This window comes from Bubalus kerabau, chromosome 10 (genome assembly GCF_029407905.1).
Source record: "Bubalus kerabau isolate K-KA32 ecotype Philippines breed swamp buffalo chromosome 10, PCC_UOA_SB_1v2, whole genome shotgun sequence".
NCBI classification, from domain to species: Eukaryota; Metazoa; Chordata; class Mammalia; order Artiodactyla; family Bovidae; genus Bubalus; species Bubalus kerabau.
Genome location: NC_073633.1, coordinates 62,733,049 through 62,750,665, shown reverse-complemented (window position 1 = coordinate 62,750,665; position 17,617 = coordinate 62,733,049). Strand labels below are relative to the sequence as shown.

At 37.1% G+C, this 17,617-nt stretch overlaps 1 protein-coding gene across 3 annotated transcripts; it reads right to left on the bottom strand.

The window, feature by feature from the left end:
* Positions 1-2,761: 2,761 nt before the first annotated feature.
* Positions 2,762-17,451, bottom strand: ARPP19 (cAMP regulated phosphoprotein 19). 3 transcript variants are annotated; one of them, XM_055537945.1, is made up of 4 exons: positions 17,341-17,451; positions 17,041-17,095; positions 7,759-7,881; positions 2,762-3,690 (listed from the first exon to the last, which is right to left on the bottom strand). In XM_055537945.1, the coding sequence occupies exons 2-4, from the start codon at positions 17,083-17,085 to the stop codon at positions 3,520-3,522; spliced, it is 339 nt and encodes a 112-aa protein (XP_055393920.1). In that variant the 5' UTR covers positions 17,086-17,095; positions 17,341-17,451; the 3' UTR covers positions 2,762-3,519. The 3 variants fall into 3 exon arrangements, with proteins under 3 accessions (XP_055393920.1, XP_055393921.1, XP_055393919.1); XM_055537946.1 differs by lacking the exon at positions 17,341-17,451 and adding an exon at positions 16,499-16,626 and having other exon boundaries at positions 17,041-17,071; XM_055537944.1 differs by lacking the exon at positions 17,341-17,451 and having other exon boundaries at positions 17,041-17,192.
* Positions 17,452-17,617: the final 166 nt, after the last annotated feature.

The window sequence follows — 17,617 nt, the reverse complement described above, 5'->3', positions numbered from 1 at the left end:
AGTTGCGGTATATTGGGGAGAATATCAAAGGACTGATAATTTATCAAAAATCATTTACTGAATGCCATCAGGGGGCTTAAGAGATAAGCAGGGATGGAAACGGGGGAGAAGTGAAGGAAAATGAGGTGGAAAAGGAAAAGGAAAAATGAAGAAATGTGTCTGAATGTTGGGGAAACATGGAAAGGCCACCAGGGAAACTCTTTGTTGCTCAGACATGCCCTTCCTACAGGATACCTGCCCCTGAATCACCAGAGTTTGGGGCACAATTCAAGTAGAGCTCACATTTCAGTGTTGATGAGACTTCACTAATTTGGACTGAGAAAGAATACCTGTCTGATTTAGTAAAAAGTATCAATAAACATTTAGAGGTATAGTTGTTACATCAAATAAAACGAGGAACAAATTCCAAGTGAAGTAAGAACAAATACAGGCCTTGATGAACAGTTAAAATGTTTTTTTTAGGTGAGCAGCATAAGAATATTGAGTAACTTGTAAAGAGACTGCAAACATGCTCCTTCCAGTTCATCAAAACAATCCAACAATTCTTACTATCCCAACATGCCAATAACTAGAATTGTTTTACTCAGATACAGTCTTTAAAAATGAAATGTTTCTAAGAACTGTACTATCAAATAGGAGCTACTGGACATGAAACAGGTAATTTATTTTAGCTGGTTTTCATTTAAGTATTTTTCTCCAACTTGTTTATGCCAACATACATTTATAATAAGGACAATGATTTAAATTGGTCATTTGTCAAACCACAATTCTGAAACCACAGAAATGTTTGATGAAGCCCATCTTATTCAAAAATCTTCACTCAAGCAATGGTGAAACAGCCTGCAACTATACCTTCAATAAACTGAGCTAAGAAGCAGAACAGAAATATAAAAATGTATAGCCTCTATCCCAAGCACCAATAATGGAGACTAAGCAATTACTTAAACCTACAAGTCCTACATGACCGGTCTCTCCTGATGGAAAATCCTGAGATTTCAATCATTGTGACTTTACAGAAGGCAGGCTGGTTTAATGAGGAAACTTACTTTTAATAAAAAGACAACAATATTTTATTTTGGGCACTTACTCAGTATTTCACAGATCCTCAACAAGTTTTGAGGTAGGTTAATATTAGTATTTATTTTACAAACTAAAACTCAGGCAGAGATTACATCACTTATTGCAAACCATAGCAGGAGTCCTACTATAACCAAGAATAACGTGGTTTTTCAGATTAATCTGATGTGTGTGAATTTAACAGTGACAGCTTGCAAGTAGTCATTAAAAACAAAACCTAAACCCCACTAGGTATTACAGAAATTCTACTTTGGGTATTTTGTAATTTGTAAATCAATCCTATAATGATTATACATGCTTTTGAATAACCTACTTACTCTCATTACAAATTTATTTATGTATAACTAATCCTTATAATTGAAGAAGGAAATAGCAACCACTCTAGTACTCTTGCCTGGAAAATCCTATGGACAGAGGAGCCTGACAGGCTCTAGTCCATGGGGTCGCAAGAGTTGGACACAACTTAGCGACTAAAACTAAAACCACCAATCCTTATAGTAACCAATTAGCACATTAATGATTTTGTTGTTCTCTTCTTTTGGGGTGGGTGGAGCAGGAAGATAATGAGCCAGCTTTCCCGAGAGTGTGGGGCAGCCTTTAGGTGCAGGCGCTATGCTCAAAGCACCAGCTAGGGTGATTTGGGATCAAAGGAAAGCAAGTATCTAATGAAGCCAAGATCCAGAAAAGATGCCTGGACTCAAAAGAGGTGGAGGCCCTGCACAAGTCAAAGAAATAAAACGCACTATCATCTCAGGCTACAGATCCTCTGCGTCATGCTACAGCGTCACAACTTACAGGAAGAGCTCTTAAAAGACCAGTAGATTTGTCCTAGCAGTCTGTTAATTAAAGTTCTTACTAACTAGACAAACCACACATACAATTAAATTAACATTTTATTAAAATGACATCTATAGAAGCAAAATATCTAAATATGTATTATCTGTTCCACCTATCACGTAAATTGCTCTGTCACACGTCTAATTCACTTAGCTTATTATTATTACTTAAGATTCAGCTCATTCTGACTAGATTCCTGGGCCAATCTTCTCAAATACTTGTTTTATTATAAATTTCCTTTTATTTAAACAATTGTCAGTTAGTAATAACACAGGATTAAGAGTGGTTAATTAACAACTGAGAAATTATAAGGAAAATGTAATTATTGGGTTAGAAAATACAGCACTCAGCAGAGCAAATTTCAAGAGTGAACATACATACATTTATGTTTCTGAACAGGCTGAATCGCACAGCCCAACACAATGTGAGTCAAAGAAGCAAAAAAAAAGAAGGGAGGGGCCACAAGAGGCAAAGTATTTTATTCTAGTGTCCCCTAAATTGACTGTGGAAGTAAAAAGTTTCTACATTAAAAAAGTTTATATAAATTATATGAACAGTAATTTTCATAAAAGTCAAAATGAAACGTTCTGCATAGGACAAAAGATATGCCTAAGCAACATACCATATTTGCACAAGGCCACTGAATGTCATGGGCACTGCTAACAAATGAGAAAGCTTAAGTCTGGCAGACTGAGTGAAGATTTCAGTTTGGTATTCTATAACCCCAAGACTATAAACTACTCTTACTATACAAAAGGTCTAATGACATACAGAGTTTTTTGTAGGAACTCTTGTGCTTCTGGTTGGCACATTTCTACTCGTTAACATGTGAAAGTAACACAGACAGTTGTGAGAGGTTGTGCAAAACTATTGTATTTACAAAAATGGCACAAAAGTGAATTCAACAGTCGATGCACATGCACGCTTCATTCACATCTTCAATGACAAAAGGTATTCTGAACACTATAGAACTGAATAAGAATACTAGCTTCAACAGCAGCTGTTAAGCAATAGAGTCACGTAAGTTACACCAGAATGGGCAAATATTGCCCAAGTAAAATTCTATTGTTAAAGCTGAAACAGATTTAAGGCCATTCACGTTCAAGCACAGGATACAAATCTTTTGGAGCCCCATTTATTTGTGTTTGAAATATGTGACCTCTCTTCTAACTTGTGGTCTTAAACTTCTGTTTACAAAACCCAAAAGGAAAATCCAGAAGAAACAAACAGTAGAGGTTATATTAAGTAAGAGTAACATACAAAGCTATAATTAAGATGAATTAAAGAAAGCCAACATTAAAACTGCAAAACTTGTTAGTTACTTGTTGGATCCAGCCCTACACTAGGAGTTAGGTAATATATACAATTATTTTCAAGTAGATTACTTTATGTTGCTCTAACATGTTCTTTTCATCAGTGCACTGTTAAACTAATCAAAAACTCTACACATGTATATTCCCTTAAAATAGCAGCACACACTACCGCTACCTGCAAAGCCATCACTCTCAAATGACATAGGGAGTAAAAGGAAATAAAAAGCAGAGGATAACATATTAAGGAGAAATAATGGGAATTAGAAGATTCATGCAGTTCAGCTCTTTTTAATCAGCCAGCCAGTTTGCTAGCAACAAGAGATGGTTTCCGTTGAGGAAGGTCCTGTGGAGTGGGAATGTGGTCTCCAGTGACCTCTGTCTTATCCGGGGTTGCAGTAGGAAGTTGCTTGTTCTTCATTTTTGCTTTAGCCATGTTGTAATCCCCAGAATCAAAATATTTTTGCTACAAGGGAAAAAAAGAATTCAGACTAGAGTTTAAAAAGTTTTTATGCAATTACACTCATTTAAGATATAAACGTGACTCTATACTGTCAATACAAAATAAGCCTAAAGTTTAGAAAAAAGCAAATATCAATTACATGAAATAGCTATGTCTCTATCGTGAATTCTGTCAGTCAGGCAAGAACACCTTCTTCAGGCTTACTTACATCATTCTAGTTCCAGTATGGAACCCTCAAGATTAACATCAACTTCCAAATCAATGTATTGGGAGTGAATAGTCCTGGACTTAAGAGTGGGAGGCAAGCCTTTCATTTACTAATGTAAACACCTAGGTTAAATTCTTATTTAAATAATTTTGGGGAAAAACACACACATACAACTCACTGACCTGTATTTGGGATGTGCCACCCACCTTCAATCAAGCTTACAATTATGAAAACTATTCATAGATGCTGGTACTCTGTCAACTAAGATGAACTTTTCTGTAAGGATTTAAACCATTTATTTGAATTAAAGCAGTTCATTAAAATTAAATTTAAGGTTCAAATACAAATGCTAGGGTAATAGAAGAAATAAACTGAATAGAAATTATCACTTAAAATACACAACCCTATTCTATACCACCATTTTTCACCTAAGCCACTAAGTGTAACAATCACTCTTCTTAGTTGGAGAGATGAATAGGTAAACACCATACCCTTTTATCACTGAAATAGAAATTCTGGAGCTAAAGATCAACCTTAATATAGACAATCTACATAAACTGGTGTGTTCCAAAGTAAAAACAGGTGAATTTGCCAGGTTCCGACTTTTCACCTATCGTGTTTAGCCTGCCTTTACTGAATGCCTGCTATACTACACAAGGCACTATGTGAATCATGAAGAGATATAAAAATGGACAACAGCCACCTAAATCCTCTACTATACTGTCTTAAATACACAAGATGCTGTAGTTACTCAGAGCCCACAGCATAGGCAAGGAGAATAATCCAGATATGAGATGAGGACCTGGACAAAGGGCGAAAAATATAAATACTCTTTTTGAGATTTCAGAGATAACTCAAGTGGTAAATGGAGGAAATAGGAAATTACAGCTTAGTTTAAGGTTGTTCAGTGGCCTAAAAAAAGATCTCATGAGCTGCCTTCCTCCAGGGACTATTCTTTTATAAGCACCTAACGTTAGGCCAAGAGACAAAGAGTAGGAAACTCGGACCAGGAAGATTTGCTGCAGCTTCATTTCTGCATGTTTTAAAATGTGTGCAGTGTGGGGGGCGGGATAAATTGTGAGACTGGGACTGATAATAGTATACACATTACTATAGAATAGATAACTAACAAATAAGAACCTGCTGTATAGCACAAGGAACTCCACTTAATACTCTCTAGTGGCCTAAATGGGAAAAGAATCTAAAAAAAAAAAAGGATATAGGTATATGTGTAATTCACTTTGCTATACACATGAAACTAACACAGCATTATAAATCAACAATACTCCAATAAAAATTAAAAATATAATAAAATGAATGCAGTGAAAAAAAAAAGAATCCCAGAAATTTCTGATGTACTATATATTACATTAGTGAGCTACTTCTTAAGTTTAGTAGCCTCTAAAGGAGAAAGCAGCCTGCCAAATTTTTTGGAGTCAAAAGCACAAAATGAGAAATTTAACACACAGTGCAAATTTTAGGCAGATTTTCTCCAATGTAGTAAAGTCAGTTTCTAATAATAGCTATTCTAGGTGGCTCAGATGGTAAAGCGTCTGTCTACAATGAGGGAGACAGGGTTCGATCCCTGGGTGGGGAAGATACCTGGAGAAGGAAATGACAGCCCACTCCAGTACTATTGCCTGGAAAATCCCATGGATGGAGTAGCGTGGTAGGCTACAGTCCATGGGGTCGCCAAGAGTCAGACACGACTGAGCGATTCCACTTGCACTTATAGTAACCAAAGATTCATCATAAGGGGCTCTCACTTAACCGATCAGGCTACTTTACTTGAGATAAAGGAATTAAATTTATGCAGTATGGCTAGAAAAAAACTAAAATCGATCGAAGTTTCTCATATGGGAAAAGAAACAGTTCAAGATGACAACATCACATGTCTTTAACAATTTTTAAATTTTGCTTTTAAGTGGGGAAAAAAAACCCCAACATATTCTGTATCATCTTACTTTTTAAGAGCCTTCTCCCACTCCCAATTTAAGGGCCATACTTACAACCATATTTATAACTGAACTAACACGAATGGATTACCTAAGTGACAGTATTTAATTTTAAGGTCATGTTTCTTAAAATTGGATCCTCAGTTTTTTGGGACCTCACAAACTCCACAAACATAAAAAACATGGGACAGACTGCTGCTTGATATCCCTCACATCTCATATTGTTTAAAGCCTAAAAATAGGTATCTGAGTAACACGGAGTACGTAAAACAGAAAGAAACTTAATATAAATGATATGCAACTGACCTTCTCGAATGAGTGAGAAACTGGTTAAAGATACTAAGACAATCTGCAAGTTTGCTATTGCAACAGAAGAAAACTAAAATCATGTGACCAGATATTTTCTGAAAAATAAAAATCTTTTAACATAATAAGAAATTATATAGTTGAATATAAGATTTGACTTCTTTAAAAGTGCTTATTCACTAACATTTTGGTAAAATACGAAATTTTTCAAGAGCTCCCTTCTCAAATTCTACATAATTATTTCTTGATTTAAGTGGCATTTTCTTACTGACAACTATTTACATCTATAACACCAACTCCAAGATACAATGTATATAAATTCTAACTTGAAAATACTTAAAAGTCATAAATAGTTGAAGCTAGAGAAAAATGACAAAGACAACAGCCTGAATGTGGAAAAAAGCTTGCTGGTATAAGTTGTGTTGAAAATTAGCAAAGGAAAATAAAGCTTCCTAAACACTAATAATCAGTTAAACCCTAAATTCAAATAGTAATTTAACAATCAAAGATTATTATATAATTCATATTAAAACCACATCTGGTGGTATCATTTCACAATGAGATTTGGCACAAATACATTTTACAAAGAATGTAGAATATGTCTCCCATTCGGCTTTTTTCTATGTATCCCCTATATTATGGTATATATAATTATACTTTTTAAAATTACAGTTAAAGCTACTAATACAAAGAAATAATTGTTCTAATTGACATTTCATTGATTTTTATCCTGTATAAACATTTTTTCCTGTGTTTTAATAATAATACTTCCTCTGTTAAAATCCTTTATCTAGGGCATCTTAATGTTTTCCTTGTACATTTGAAAAACTATTTTATGTGTTACAAATACTATTATTTTTGTAATGATTTTCCCATCAAATTACTTTTCACAGAACAAGGATTTTATTTTTAAATTGTTATAATTCTTCCTTGTCATCCTATTTTTCAAAGCTGTGAATGGCATTCTTTCATGCTATATAAAAATGCCACTCTATATTTTGCCACTTTTAAAATTTTCTTTTCGTAGAAAGACAATTAGTGTATGGTATCACTTATATGTAGAATTAAAATCATCAACTCACAGAAAACAGAGTAGAACAGTGGTTGCCAGGAGATGAATGGTAGGGGAAATAACTGTTAATGGGTGCAAACTTTTAATTATAAGATGAATAAGTTCCAGGGATCTAAAAAATGGACAACATGGTCACTCCAGTTAACAATACTGGATTATATACTTGAGAGTACAGCTTTAATGTTCTCACCGTAACAAGAAGAAAATGGTAATTATGTGAGGTGAAAGATGTGTTAGTTAACCTCACTATGTTACGTATTTCATGGTATGTACATGTATCAAATTATCACACTACACCTTTAACTTACATGTTACGTATCAATTATAACTCAACAAAGCCAGAAAAAATATTCTCTTGCAATTTGATTTGAGAAAATAATCCACATATAACTAGAGTCAACATGTAAGTGCACACACACATATCTGGTAGTAAGGTACACAGGTATAAATACAGACACCCATTTCACAGCCTCTTTCAGCACAGAGTTCACAGGATGTAAACAGCTGAAGATTTACATATGAGAACTTACCCCTTTCTGCAATCGTTTCCTTAAAAAATCGGAACCTCCAGGCTTTTGTCCCAGATGAGGATACCTTGCTTTTAATTTTGCTTCTTCAGCTTTCTCTGGACTAGTCACTTTATCTTCCATTTCCTGAAATAATTTTAAATAAATTACTTCTGTATTACAATTCAGTTATTTTAGATAATTCCACCTTTTAAATATCTGGATTCTGACTTTTGTTGTCGAATGCCAAATAATGCAGCATCTGACTAAGAAACCAGCAGAGAGGCTTTAAAAATCTGCCTTGTTTTTCAAATGATCCATGTGATAGTTCTATTATAGCTGTGATGCACCCCACACACTGGATAAAAATACCAAGATAGCTCAGCTCTGAAGTCTTGCTTGCCATTACTTTCCGGTCATGTATAATACATTTATAGTTATTCACCTTCTATGGAATGCAGCAGCTCTCTGCCCATATTTAGAGAACTACCTTAATAATGTTAAAATAAAAAAAATCTTTTTGATCTATTTATTCAAAATCATGTTTAATTGGAAGCTCTGAGATTCTTTAATAGAAATTAACAGCAGCTTACTTATCTGATACATTTTCCTTGAATAACTCAAAGCATAAGACCCTGTTATTTTTAAAGGAGAGAAACATCATCTGTCAATCTTTAGATTCTATTGCCTAATTTCTCCCCATATTTAATGGCAAACACTGTTCATGCCAAAGATCCTATTTTTTAATGTACTGAAAATACGTTTTCTGTTCAAGGACTATCAATATTTTAAAGACTATTCACTTTTAACACTAGTCAAGATATAGCCCTCTTTCTTCCCAAGAATGATACATTTGTTGTTTGTTTTTGGCCATGCCACATAGCATGTGGAATCTTAGTTCCCCACAAGGGATAGAACCCTCGACCCTTGGGGTGGAACCATGAAGTCTTAACCGCTGGACTGTTGGGGCAATCCCCTGAAATGGTATTTTACAGGAAAGCAGTGTTTACCACTTCATGGCAAGTAGTGCGGAAGAAAGAACGAACAAAGAATGAACAAAAGAAAAGAATGAACAAATGAACAAAAAATAGCACTGCCTAGATAGGGGAGGCTGGGCAAGGGCAAGGCACACTTTTTAGCTAATGTATCATTTCTGCACACCAGCTCAGCAAAACCACACACCTCTGTATATCTTGATTCTTCTAGGCTATTTATGAAGTCAAAAAGCAGAAAAGCTATCCATAAATATGCCAAGCCTACTGATCTTAGAAAGCAGCAAGTAATCATATTAATCTAGGAACTGAAGAAACTTTATGTAATTTTTGCATATATCTTCCTTAAAAGTATATTCATGTATGTTTTATAATCAACTTTATAGATTCTCAATATTTTTTTTCACCTGTGAAAACTTCCTCATGCATTGTTACCTCTTCTCATTTTTAGTCTTGGAGGATTTTGAGAATACAGCTGCTGCTGTCAAATATATCCTTTCTCTGGGGCTTCTTTTATGTGTATGCTTCCTTCTGTTTCAAGTGTTCTATTCTCTAGAAGCTGCCATTTCATGCATCTACATGCTTTGATTTTCATTCTTTTTACAGAGGTCACATCATTCATTCACTTGATGTATGTGTGCCCAGCCAGAGACTCAAAATAGTATCAGTGATTCTGCCAGTCATTCTATTCAAAAAGGGTAGCTCAAGTGTGAGATGTGTGATGTAAACCTGCTATTCCCATGAGTCTCAATCCCAGAGTATGTCTCTTTCAGAGTGTAAGCATATCAACATACTGTTTATCATTCTAGTGTTTCAAAACTCAGCCCATACAAAAGGAGTCAACTACCTCAGCTGGCAATCAGCTGAAGAACCAGCTCAGTCATCTGTTCAAACACTAGACAAAAAAGTGACTATCACTTGACCTGAAAATTGACGTGGGGCTGTCTTCAATGTGATCATGACTCTACCAGTGTTATTTAAGGGTGATTTTAGTTATATGGATTTTTGCCTTATCATCAGATAAGCTGGAGACATTAAGTAAGTATAACAGAGTAGTCACCACAGAGGCTTCACTTCGCTATTATGGCCCCAAGGTATTCACAGTGGTTAATTTAGAAGTGTACTTGGGAGGGACCTACTCTAGGGTTCCACTGTACAATGGCTTTTTAGATAGGTTGAAGCTAAATTTGGAAACTGGTTGAAAAGGACTCCAACCTGATTACAGCCCGAGCACCTTCAAATTAAAGGATGTTAACAGAATCCTACATTTCCACTAAAACCATCCAGCTTTCTTGGGCCTGGGAATTGAGAGCTCTCCACTTCTTTATCAGTTCTCTGTATCTAAGAAATAGTCTTTAATTTTCCCTAGTTTCCCATGTATATTCAGGTTTCCCCATTTTATACACACAGGAAAAAAGTTGTACACAATATGCCATTTTATCTGGCATTCCCGTATTTTAATAAGAATACATTTATGCATATACTTACATATAATATCCAATTAAATGAAATAGCTCAATTAAGTTGAAACAGTTTACTATTGAAAAATACTTAGGGCAAAATAGCACCTACAGCTCAAAATATTTAGATTTACAATAAATCTGTAATGTGTCCTAGAAAAACAAAGCAATTCTTGAACTTTCTTTCCCAACACACAGCACAATGGCAAGTGCCTGCTAGCTGCAACTTTGTGGTTGGATTCAGAATTTTAGCTACATTTAATACCAAGAAGGTGCAAGATGTGACCAAAGTTACATTTTTAAAATGCATTCAATACCAATCAAAACATCTACAATACTTTTAAAGGATCATACAGAAACATTCTTAAACCTTTGGCAGATGTAGACAGTTTCAGGGCTTATTAATAAGCAAGTTCAAATGCTTGGGTGTTCACCAACGTTTTGACATAGGTCCAGACTTGCTTGTGGAGAATTAATAACACATCTGGTAGTGGACTGTATCCATGGACACTGAACCCACACTTACCCTTCTCTAAACACTCTTCTGAATCACGACAGAAGCCTGAAAGCACATTTCCCAGATCGAGTTCCTTTAAGACTCTGTCAGTGGAACCTATATCAGATTAAAAGGCATTTTCTTCCTAGTGATGCCACACACATGCAGACAGCAGCAGCTCCTGTGTGTTTCTGCAGAAGGGCATTAAGCTCCCGATCAGGGGCTATGGTAGCCGCTACATGAGATGGGGGCTCAAGGGCACTGGGTTCAGAGTAGTGCTCACTCTCACAGGGTCAAAAGTTTTTTGTAATTCCTCACTTCTGGAAACATCATTTTCCCTCTTTTGCAACTCTAACCTTGTAACCTAATCCCCTAAACCATATCCCTTTCTGTTTGATATACCCTCAGTGATTTCTGTTCTCCAGAGCAGGACACTAACTGATAAAAAAATCAGGTAAAATGAGCAATTTATTGAAATATTTCCTACAAAGTATTTGCGTAATATAAAAGACAGGAAATAATGCAAAGTATAGAAGAATGTATGTAAATTGCCAATTATACCAAGTATGTATGGTAAACTGCCAAGTAAAATTAAGGCAATAAAACTGTTGTATAACTTTTGCTAGAACTATTACCAAAAAAAAGGTCACCTTGCCTCCAGGATGGTCCTGGCAGGATTGTGGGTGACTGGGGTGTACACAGGGGTAACGAGGGGAAGTGACCTGAGAGCCTACTCCAGATGCCTGACTTTGATTCCTATAAAACCCCATCAATATCTGGAGCCTGGAGATGTCTGATGTGAATACTTCATTTCACAGTGATTTAAAATACAAAAAGCTGTAATAGAAATTAAAAGAGTTGGGGCAATTTATCCTTACAATCATATTAAAAAATACAAAAGACAAAATTTGGTGTGATTGCATTTCTAGACATCCTTCAAAGGAATTCTTGAATATTTATTTCAGCTAGAATGAAAATACATCCCTCAAAAACTTTGAGATAAACAAGGAAATATCAAACAAACTGGTATATATGCATGTATACTGAGTCAGTTTTCTAATTTTCCCTAGATTTATTGAGATATAATTAACAGATTCATTTTTCTGATTTTAAGAGCTTAATATGTGAGGCTAAAAAAGGACAGTGTAAAAATATATATGTTTTTAAAGTATTCTGTGTCTCATTTAGAAAAAGATTTATGATACTAATTTTACAATTTGTTAAGGATGCTTGATAAAATTTCAGGGGGAATAAATTTAATAACAGAACTGAAGTATAAAACTTCCAAACTAACAGTGGGGGTAAAATGCAAGAAGAAAATCAATCAATTGACAAAAAGAGGGGAGGACAAGAAAGGAGAAAAAAGGCCAAAAAGCTTTATTAGGGATACAGAGGATCTAATGTTCATGCCTCTAATTTCAAAAAAGCATCAAAATATATAAATCAGTCAGATGATAGGGAGCAAATGACAAGACTATCAACATAGGAAATTTCAACACCTCTTCCTCATACAGATAGGTAAGAAAGACAAAGTAGTCAAGGTACAGACCACAATCTAACTACAATTCAGAAGTTAAAAGTCAATTATTTCAAAATTATTTCCCTGTCATTTTGAAACTAAAATACATTACTAAATAATTCATGGTTTAAAAAGGAATAATAGGAATGTAACAAATACTTGGAGCTCACTGATAATAAAAATTCTACACATACCAAAGTTGCAAAATACAAGTGTCCAAGGACTTAAAGAAAACTAAAACTCAATGAGCTAGGTCTAACTTAAGAAGTTAAGACAAAGAACGGAACCCAAAGAAAACAGGAGAAAATAAAAAACAGAAATTAATGAAATACAGATACAACAAAAGGAATCAACAGAGAGGAAATGACAAGATTAACCAAGAAGAAAGTATTCTTAAAAATTCAAATCTGGTTTCAAAACTTTACTCTCCAGGAAGCCTTTGTGCGTCACAGAAATTTTACTACTCTAAAGAAACAGACGCTAGAATGAGTGACTGCATTTATCTAAGTAGTTTCTATACGCTGATAATAGCTTTGGGGGGAGGGGCGGAAGAAACATCATTAGAATTTTGAAACTTCCATTCTAACCTATGAACTAGGAAGGAGAAATCCAGGATATTGCAACAGATAAATGCTTATGACGTACAAAAAACAAAAATTTAAGAACAATATTTTAAGTGATAGTTAAGTCTCTTGACAAGTAACATATGCCCCCAAATAATTCTTGTCATACACTCTACAGCTCACACAGGGCCTAACATTTACTAATGTGAGGCACTTATATTTTTGTGAACTATTCCATTGAAATACTTTAGCTATCCTTTTTATAAGTAGCAGGGGCATAAGGTATAAACACACAAACATATGGATACACAAACATATTCAAGTAATTAAGGATTATTTTATTGTCTGTCATGGAACTGACAGCAAGTTTGAATGATTATTACCACTCTTTGGCCCTGAGCAGGGAAGTTACACAGCAACATCAGCAAATAAAAATCTGACCACTTTGAACAAATTCTCTATCTGCTCAACAGTATGTTCACTGATGCATTGATTAATGAAAGCCTACAAATCCTTTGGTATACTGTCAGGAAGGTACTAATACTGTTATCGACTTCTATGGAAAAACTCTGGAGTTCTACCAAGTCCTTGCTGCTTGCCCAGTGCCTGGTATTTATTTAATGGATGCCCAATAAAAGTCTACTGAATGAACAAATACAACATATTCCAAATGGTTTTTAGAAATTAAGAAACTCTTCAAAACTTTTCTGAGATTTACCTCTAGATTGCTAAGAATTAATGGCAGTACACAAACCAGAGTAGCAGGTTGTGCTCCTAACTGAATGTATCTTGAGCCTTTTGCTTACCAAAGGTACTGTCAAAAACAGTCTCAGAAAACGCCAATATTAACCAGTTTTTTAAAAACTTGGAAAACGGGAAGGCAATTTATATTCACTCTTTACTGATGACATAATGAAATAATTTAAACAATATTTCTCTTGCTCTTTCACCACTCACAAAAGCACCATGCATGCCTTTTATTCTTTATTTTGGCCACACTGCTCGACATGCAGGATGATTCCTGGACCAGGGACTGAACCTGGGCCTCCACTATGAAAGCTCGGAATCCTAACCACTAATCCACCAGGGAACTCCCTGGTTTTCTTTAAAATTAACAGTAATCATTTTTTTGGGGGGGCCACAAGGCAGGTGGAATCTTAGATCCCTGACTAGGGATCAAACCCACGCCCCCAGCATTGGAATTGGGCAGTCTTTACCACTGGACTGCCAGGGAAGTCGCCCAGCATACCTTTTAAACTGTCAAAAATATTTGAGTTAGCCTTTTCCAAGACATCTTACTAACTTAACTTGATGAATATTGTAATAGAGACTGTTTTCTAGAGAATCTGCTATTAAGATCTTCTTTTAAAAAATTAAAAGCCACTGTGTGTGTGCATGCTAAGTCACTCCAGTTGTCTCAGACTCTGTGTAACCCTATCAACTATAGCCTGCCAGGCTCCTCTGTCCATGGGATTCTTCAGGCAAGAAAGAATAGTGGAGTGGGTTGTCATGCTCCGATCCTGTGGATCTTTCCAACCCAGGGATCAAACCCTTGTCTCTTAGGTCTCCTGCAGTGGCAGGTGGGTCCTTTACCACTAGAGCCACCTGGGAAGCCCTAAAAGCCACTATATATATACACACATACATATATATATGAAAATATATATATAAAACATTCCTCTACTTTGCTTCAGATTTAACTGGGTCTAAGCTAAGGTTCTGCATTCCCATGGCCTAGCCTCTCTTTGTTCTAACTGCAGTACTAGCAGTGCCATTTGTATAGTCATAGCGCTTCGACAATGTGTTCAACCGCAAAGTGTGGAGAAAAATTTATTTAACCAACATTTTCAGAACAATGCCAGAAGCTATGCTAGGGGCCATGGGAGAAAAGATAAATAAAGGAGGGGCCCAAGCTTAAGATGCTCACTACAGAATTACCTGTTTTAAATCTCCACATGCCCCTTCTTACCCCCAGGATCAGACTGCATGCCTGTCTCAGCTTAGTGTTACTCAAAAGTGGATGACTGATGGATCCATGAGGTCTCTGCTAGTATGTTTTGGTTTCACATCACTGATAATGTAAAGAACAATATAAGCATATTCTAGGGTATCTGAATCGCCATCTTACATTTAAGCACCTCTGTGGGACTTCTTTGTCAGAGCTTTCATTTACAACTCCATTTGTCCAGGAAAATGAAAAAAGAATAGAGCTGAATTTAAAATGTAAATGAGGTACCTAAGACCACACAGCCTACTCTTACAAAAGGAGAATTGAGGGATCATATGGTCCAAGGGAGTGTTAACTTGCCAAACTCAAAAATCTCCTGCACTTTAACAACTGCTACCATATTCTCCACATACTAGAAATTCAGTTTCAGCAAAAACAACATGCCACACTGAATTAATAATTCAAATTAGATAGTGACTCCATGCCAGGCTCATCTCTTGATTTTAATTTATCAGAGGCAATAGGCTAACATACCATAAAACTATAAAAATATTTTAGCTGACTTACTCTGGCTTTAATGGAAAGGTCAATTGGGTACACAGACAATAATCTAATTTTTTTTAGGTCATCTAACTATTCTTCCAAAGAGAAGAAACAGGTGATTTGGCCCACAGGAGCACAGAAGTGACTCTGCACATTCTCCTCCTGTTTAGGGACGGGACCCATGCTACGGGCACTTAACATCTACAGCCAAACCTTAATTCAAGAAGAGACATTATTATATTACTAACACATTGGTGTTAGCGACAACAGCCCTAAAAATGAGGACCTGAATTAAAATTTTAATGTAGACACAAAAAGAAAACATTTAGGATAGCCTTAATCTTGTTAAGAGACATAATATTAGGCTGTCCCAAGTGAAAACATTTACAATGCAGAAATCAAGACTCCACGCTTTAAGAGGATACTAGCAAATCTCATAAAGGAAAATTACATAGCACATTACTGTACATCAGCAGTCGAAAATGGGGTTGATTTAGTGTTTAAGACAAGACATCAGGGATACGGCTTGACCATTTTATTTGGATTCCTAAATCCTAAAGAAATAATGAACACCATGATAAATGATCGCAATCTTTATATATATCATATATATATGATATATATACTTCTCTTTATTTTCCCCCTAAGTTCAATTTTTATCAAAGTGTGAAAAATACTATTCTCGAATAATGTAGTGACTTGGCCTATTATTTACGCTGTCTTTTTTTCTCCAGTTACTTTACAAGTAATATCATAACAAAACCATCCAATTCAGGAAAAGTTAATATGGTAAAGAACATATGGAATGGGTTTAGAACACTAATCAAATTTCCAGCCTGATTAGGGGCATGGCTGTAACCTTAAGCAGAAGTCCTTACAAAATTCAAGTATTAGACCAAATCCTATTTATGATAATGCCCTCTGATTCTTTAAACAATTACGGTGGAAGAAGCAATAGCTAGCCTATACAAATATAAAGCCTTTATGTTCGTAATTTGAATCACACAGATCCGTGGCACATTTCTCTACACCAGCAAGATACTACAAGTGAATTTACAAAATGTCCCCATGTTTCCACACAAAAAAGTGATCAACTAAATTGGTTAAAAAGAAAAAAATAAATTCCAAATTTTAGTCATATGCGAATCCCACTGGCTCACATTTCTAACCACACGTTGCGCCAAAGCACTAAGTTACCCAGCGCATTTAAGCCTCACAACAACAGTATCAAGCAAGGACTTACTATTATTTTACAGATGAGGAGACTAAAGCCAGAAGAGTTCAGCAACTGACCAAGGTTACATGGCCAACGACGACTGGATCTGAAATTCCAACCTAGGTCTAAGTCACCGCCCAAACAGGAGATACCGCCTTTGAAGTGAAGAGCACGCAGACAATACAAGTAGTTGAAGTTAGTTACTCGAGGGAAAAACAAGGGTTCCTAGGTCAGCAGCCCATGGAAAACCTTATGCTCCACAAGGTTCAAGGCTCTAATGAAAACATGGGTGGTTAAAGAAAACCCCGAGACACCGAGGCGTCAAAAGGCACATTTCAAACGCGGACAATACTCAATTCGGCACCAGGCCGGCTAACTACCCGAGCTCCTGCGGACCGCCGACTAGGGAGTGACGGGCCTGCCCAGGGGAGGAGGGGCGGCACACCCGCTCTGCACCGGCGCCGGGCTGGCTTCGGCCGCGCCCCTCGGCTCCAGGCGGGACCAGGCCGCCGCCAGGCCCGGGTTCCCGGCAGCGACGGCTCCCTGGCCCGCTACGCGCGCACACTCACCTTCTGCTCCTCCGCGGAGGCTGCCTCGGGGACTTCCGCAGACATACTGCTCCCTCTACGGACAAGAGGCCGAGAAGAGAAGCGATTACCGGGTGGCCGAGGCCTCCCGACCACCGCGCCGTCACAGGCCCACCCGCCTCCCGCCTCCCGCCAGCTCCCCGAGCGCCCGCCCGGGCCGCCTCCGCCCCCGAAAATGGCCGCCGCCTTATGACGACACGCAGGCCCGCCGCGCCCGGCGGGCGGCCACTACTGCGGCCCGCCGCCGCCCCGCCGTCTCTCCCGCACCGCGCCCTCGCCTACCTTACTCCGCTTCTCCAGTTCTGCGACGCCCAAGCACTTCCTTCTTGCCTTCAAAGGTCGCGGCTCGCGCCTAACCTCACATCCGTCTGCGTAATGGTTCCTGGGAACTGTAGTTTAAACGTGTAACTGCCTCTCCTCGCCCCGCCTTCCTATTCTGGTCCCTTCCTTTGGAACCAAGAACCTGCCTATTTCCACTTCTTCAGACTCGCTGAGTCCCGGATTCCTCTTACCTCTCTGCGCCATGCCCACAAAGAATTTCGGGCGCCCCAAAGCTCTG

What these genes read in the sequence shown, in the direction of transcription:
- ARPP19 (XM_055537945.1), bottom strand. Translation starts at nt 17,085, where the DNA reads ATGTCTGCGGAAGTCCCCGAGGCAGCCTCCGCGGAGGAGCAGAAG. An exon ending in CCTCCGCGGAGGAGCAGAAG is followed by an intron (nt 7,882 to 17,040) that starts GTGAGTGTGCGC and finishes AAATTATTTCAG; the next exon opens with GAAATGGAAGATAAAGTGAC. An exon ending in GGAAACGATTGCAGAAAGGG is followed by an intron (nt 3,691 to 7,758) that starts GTAAGTTCTCAT and finishes TTTCCCTTGTAG; the next exon opens with CAAAAATATTTTGATTCTGG.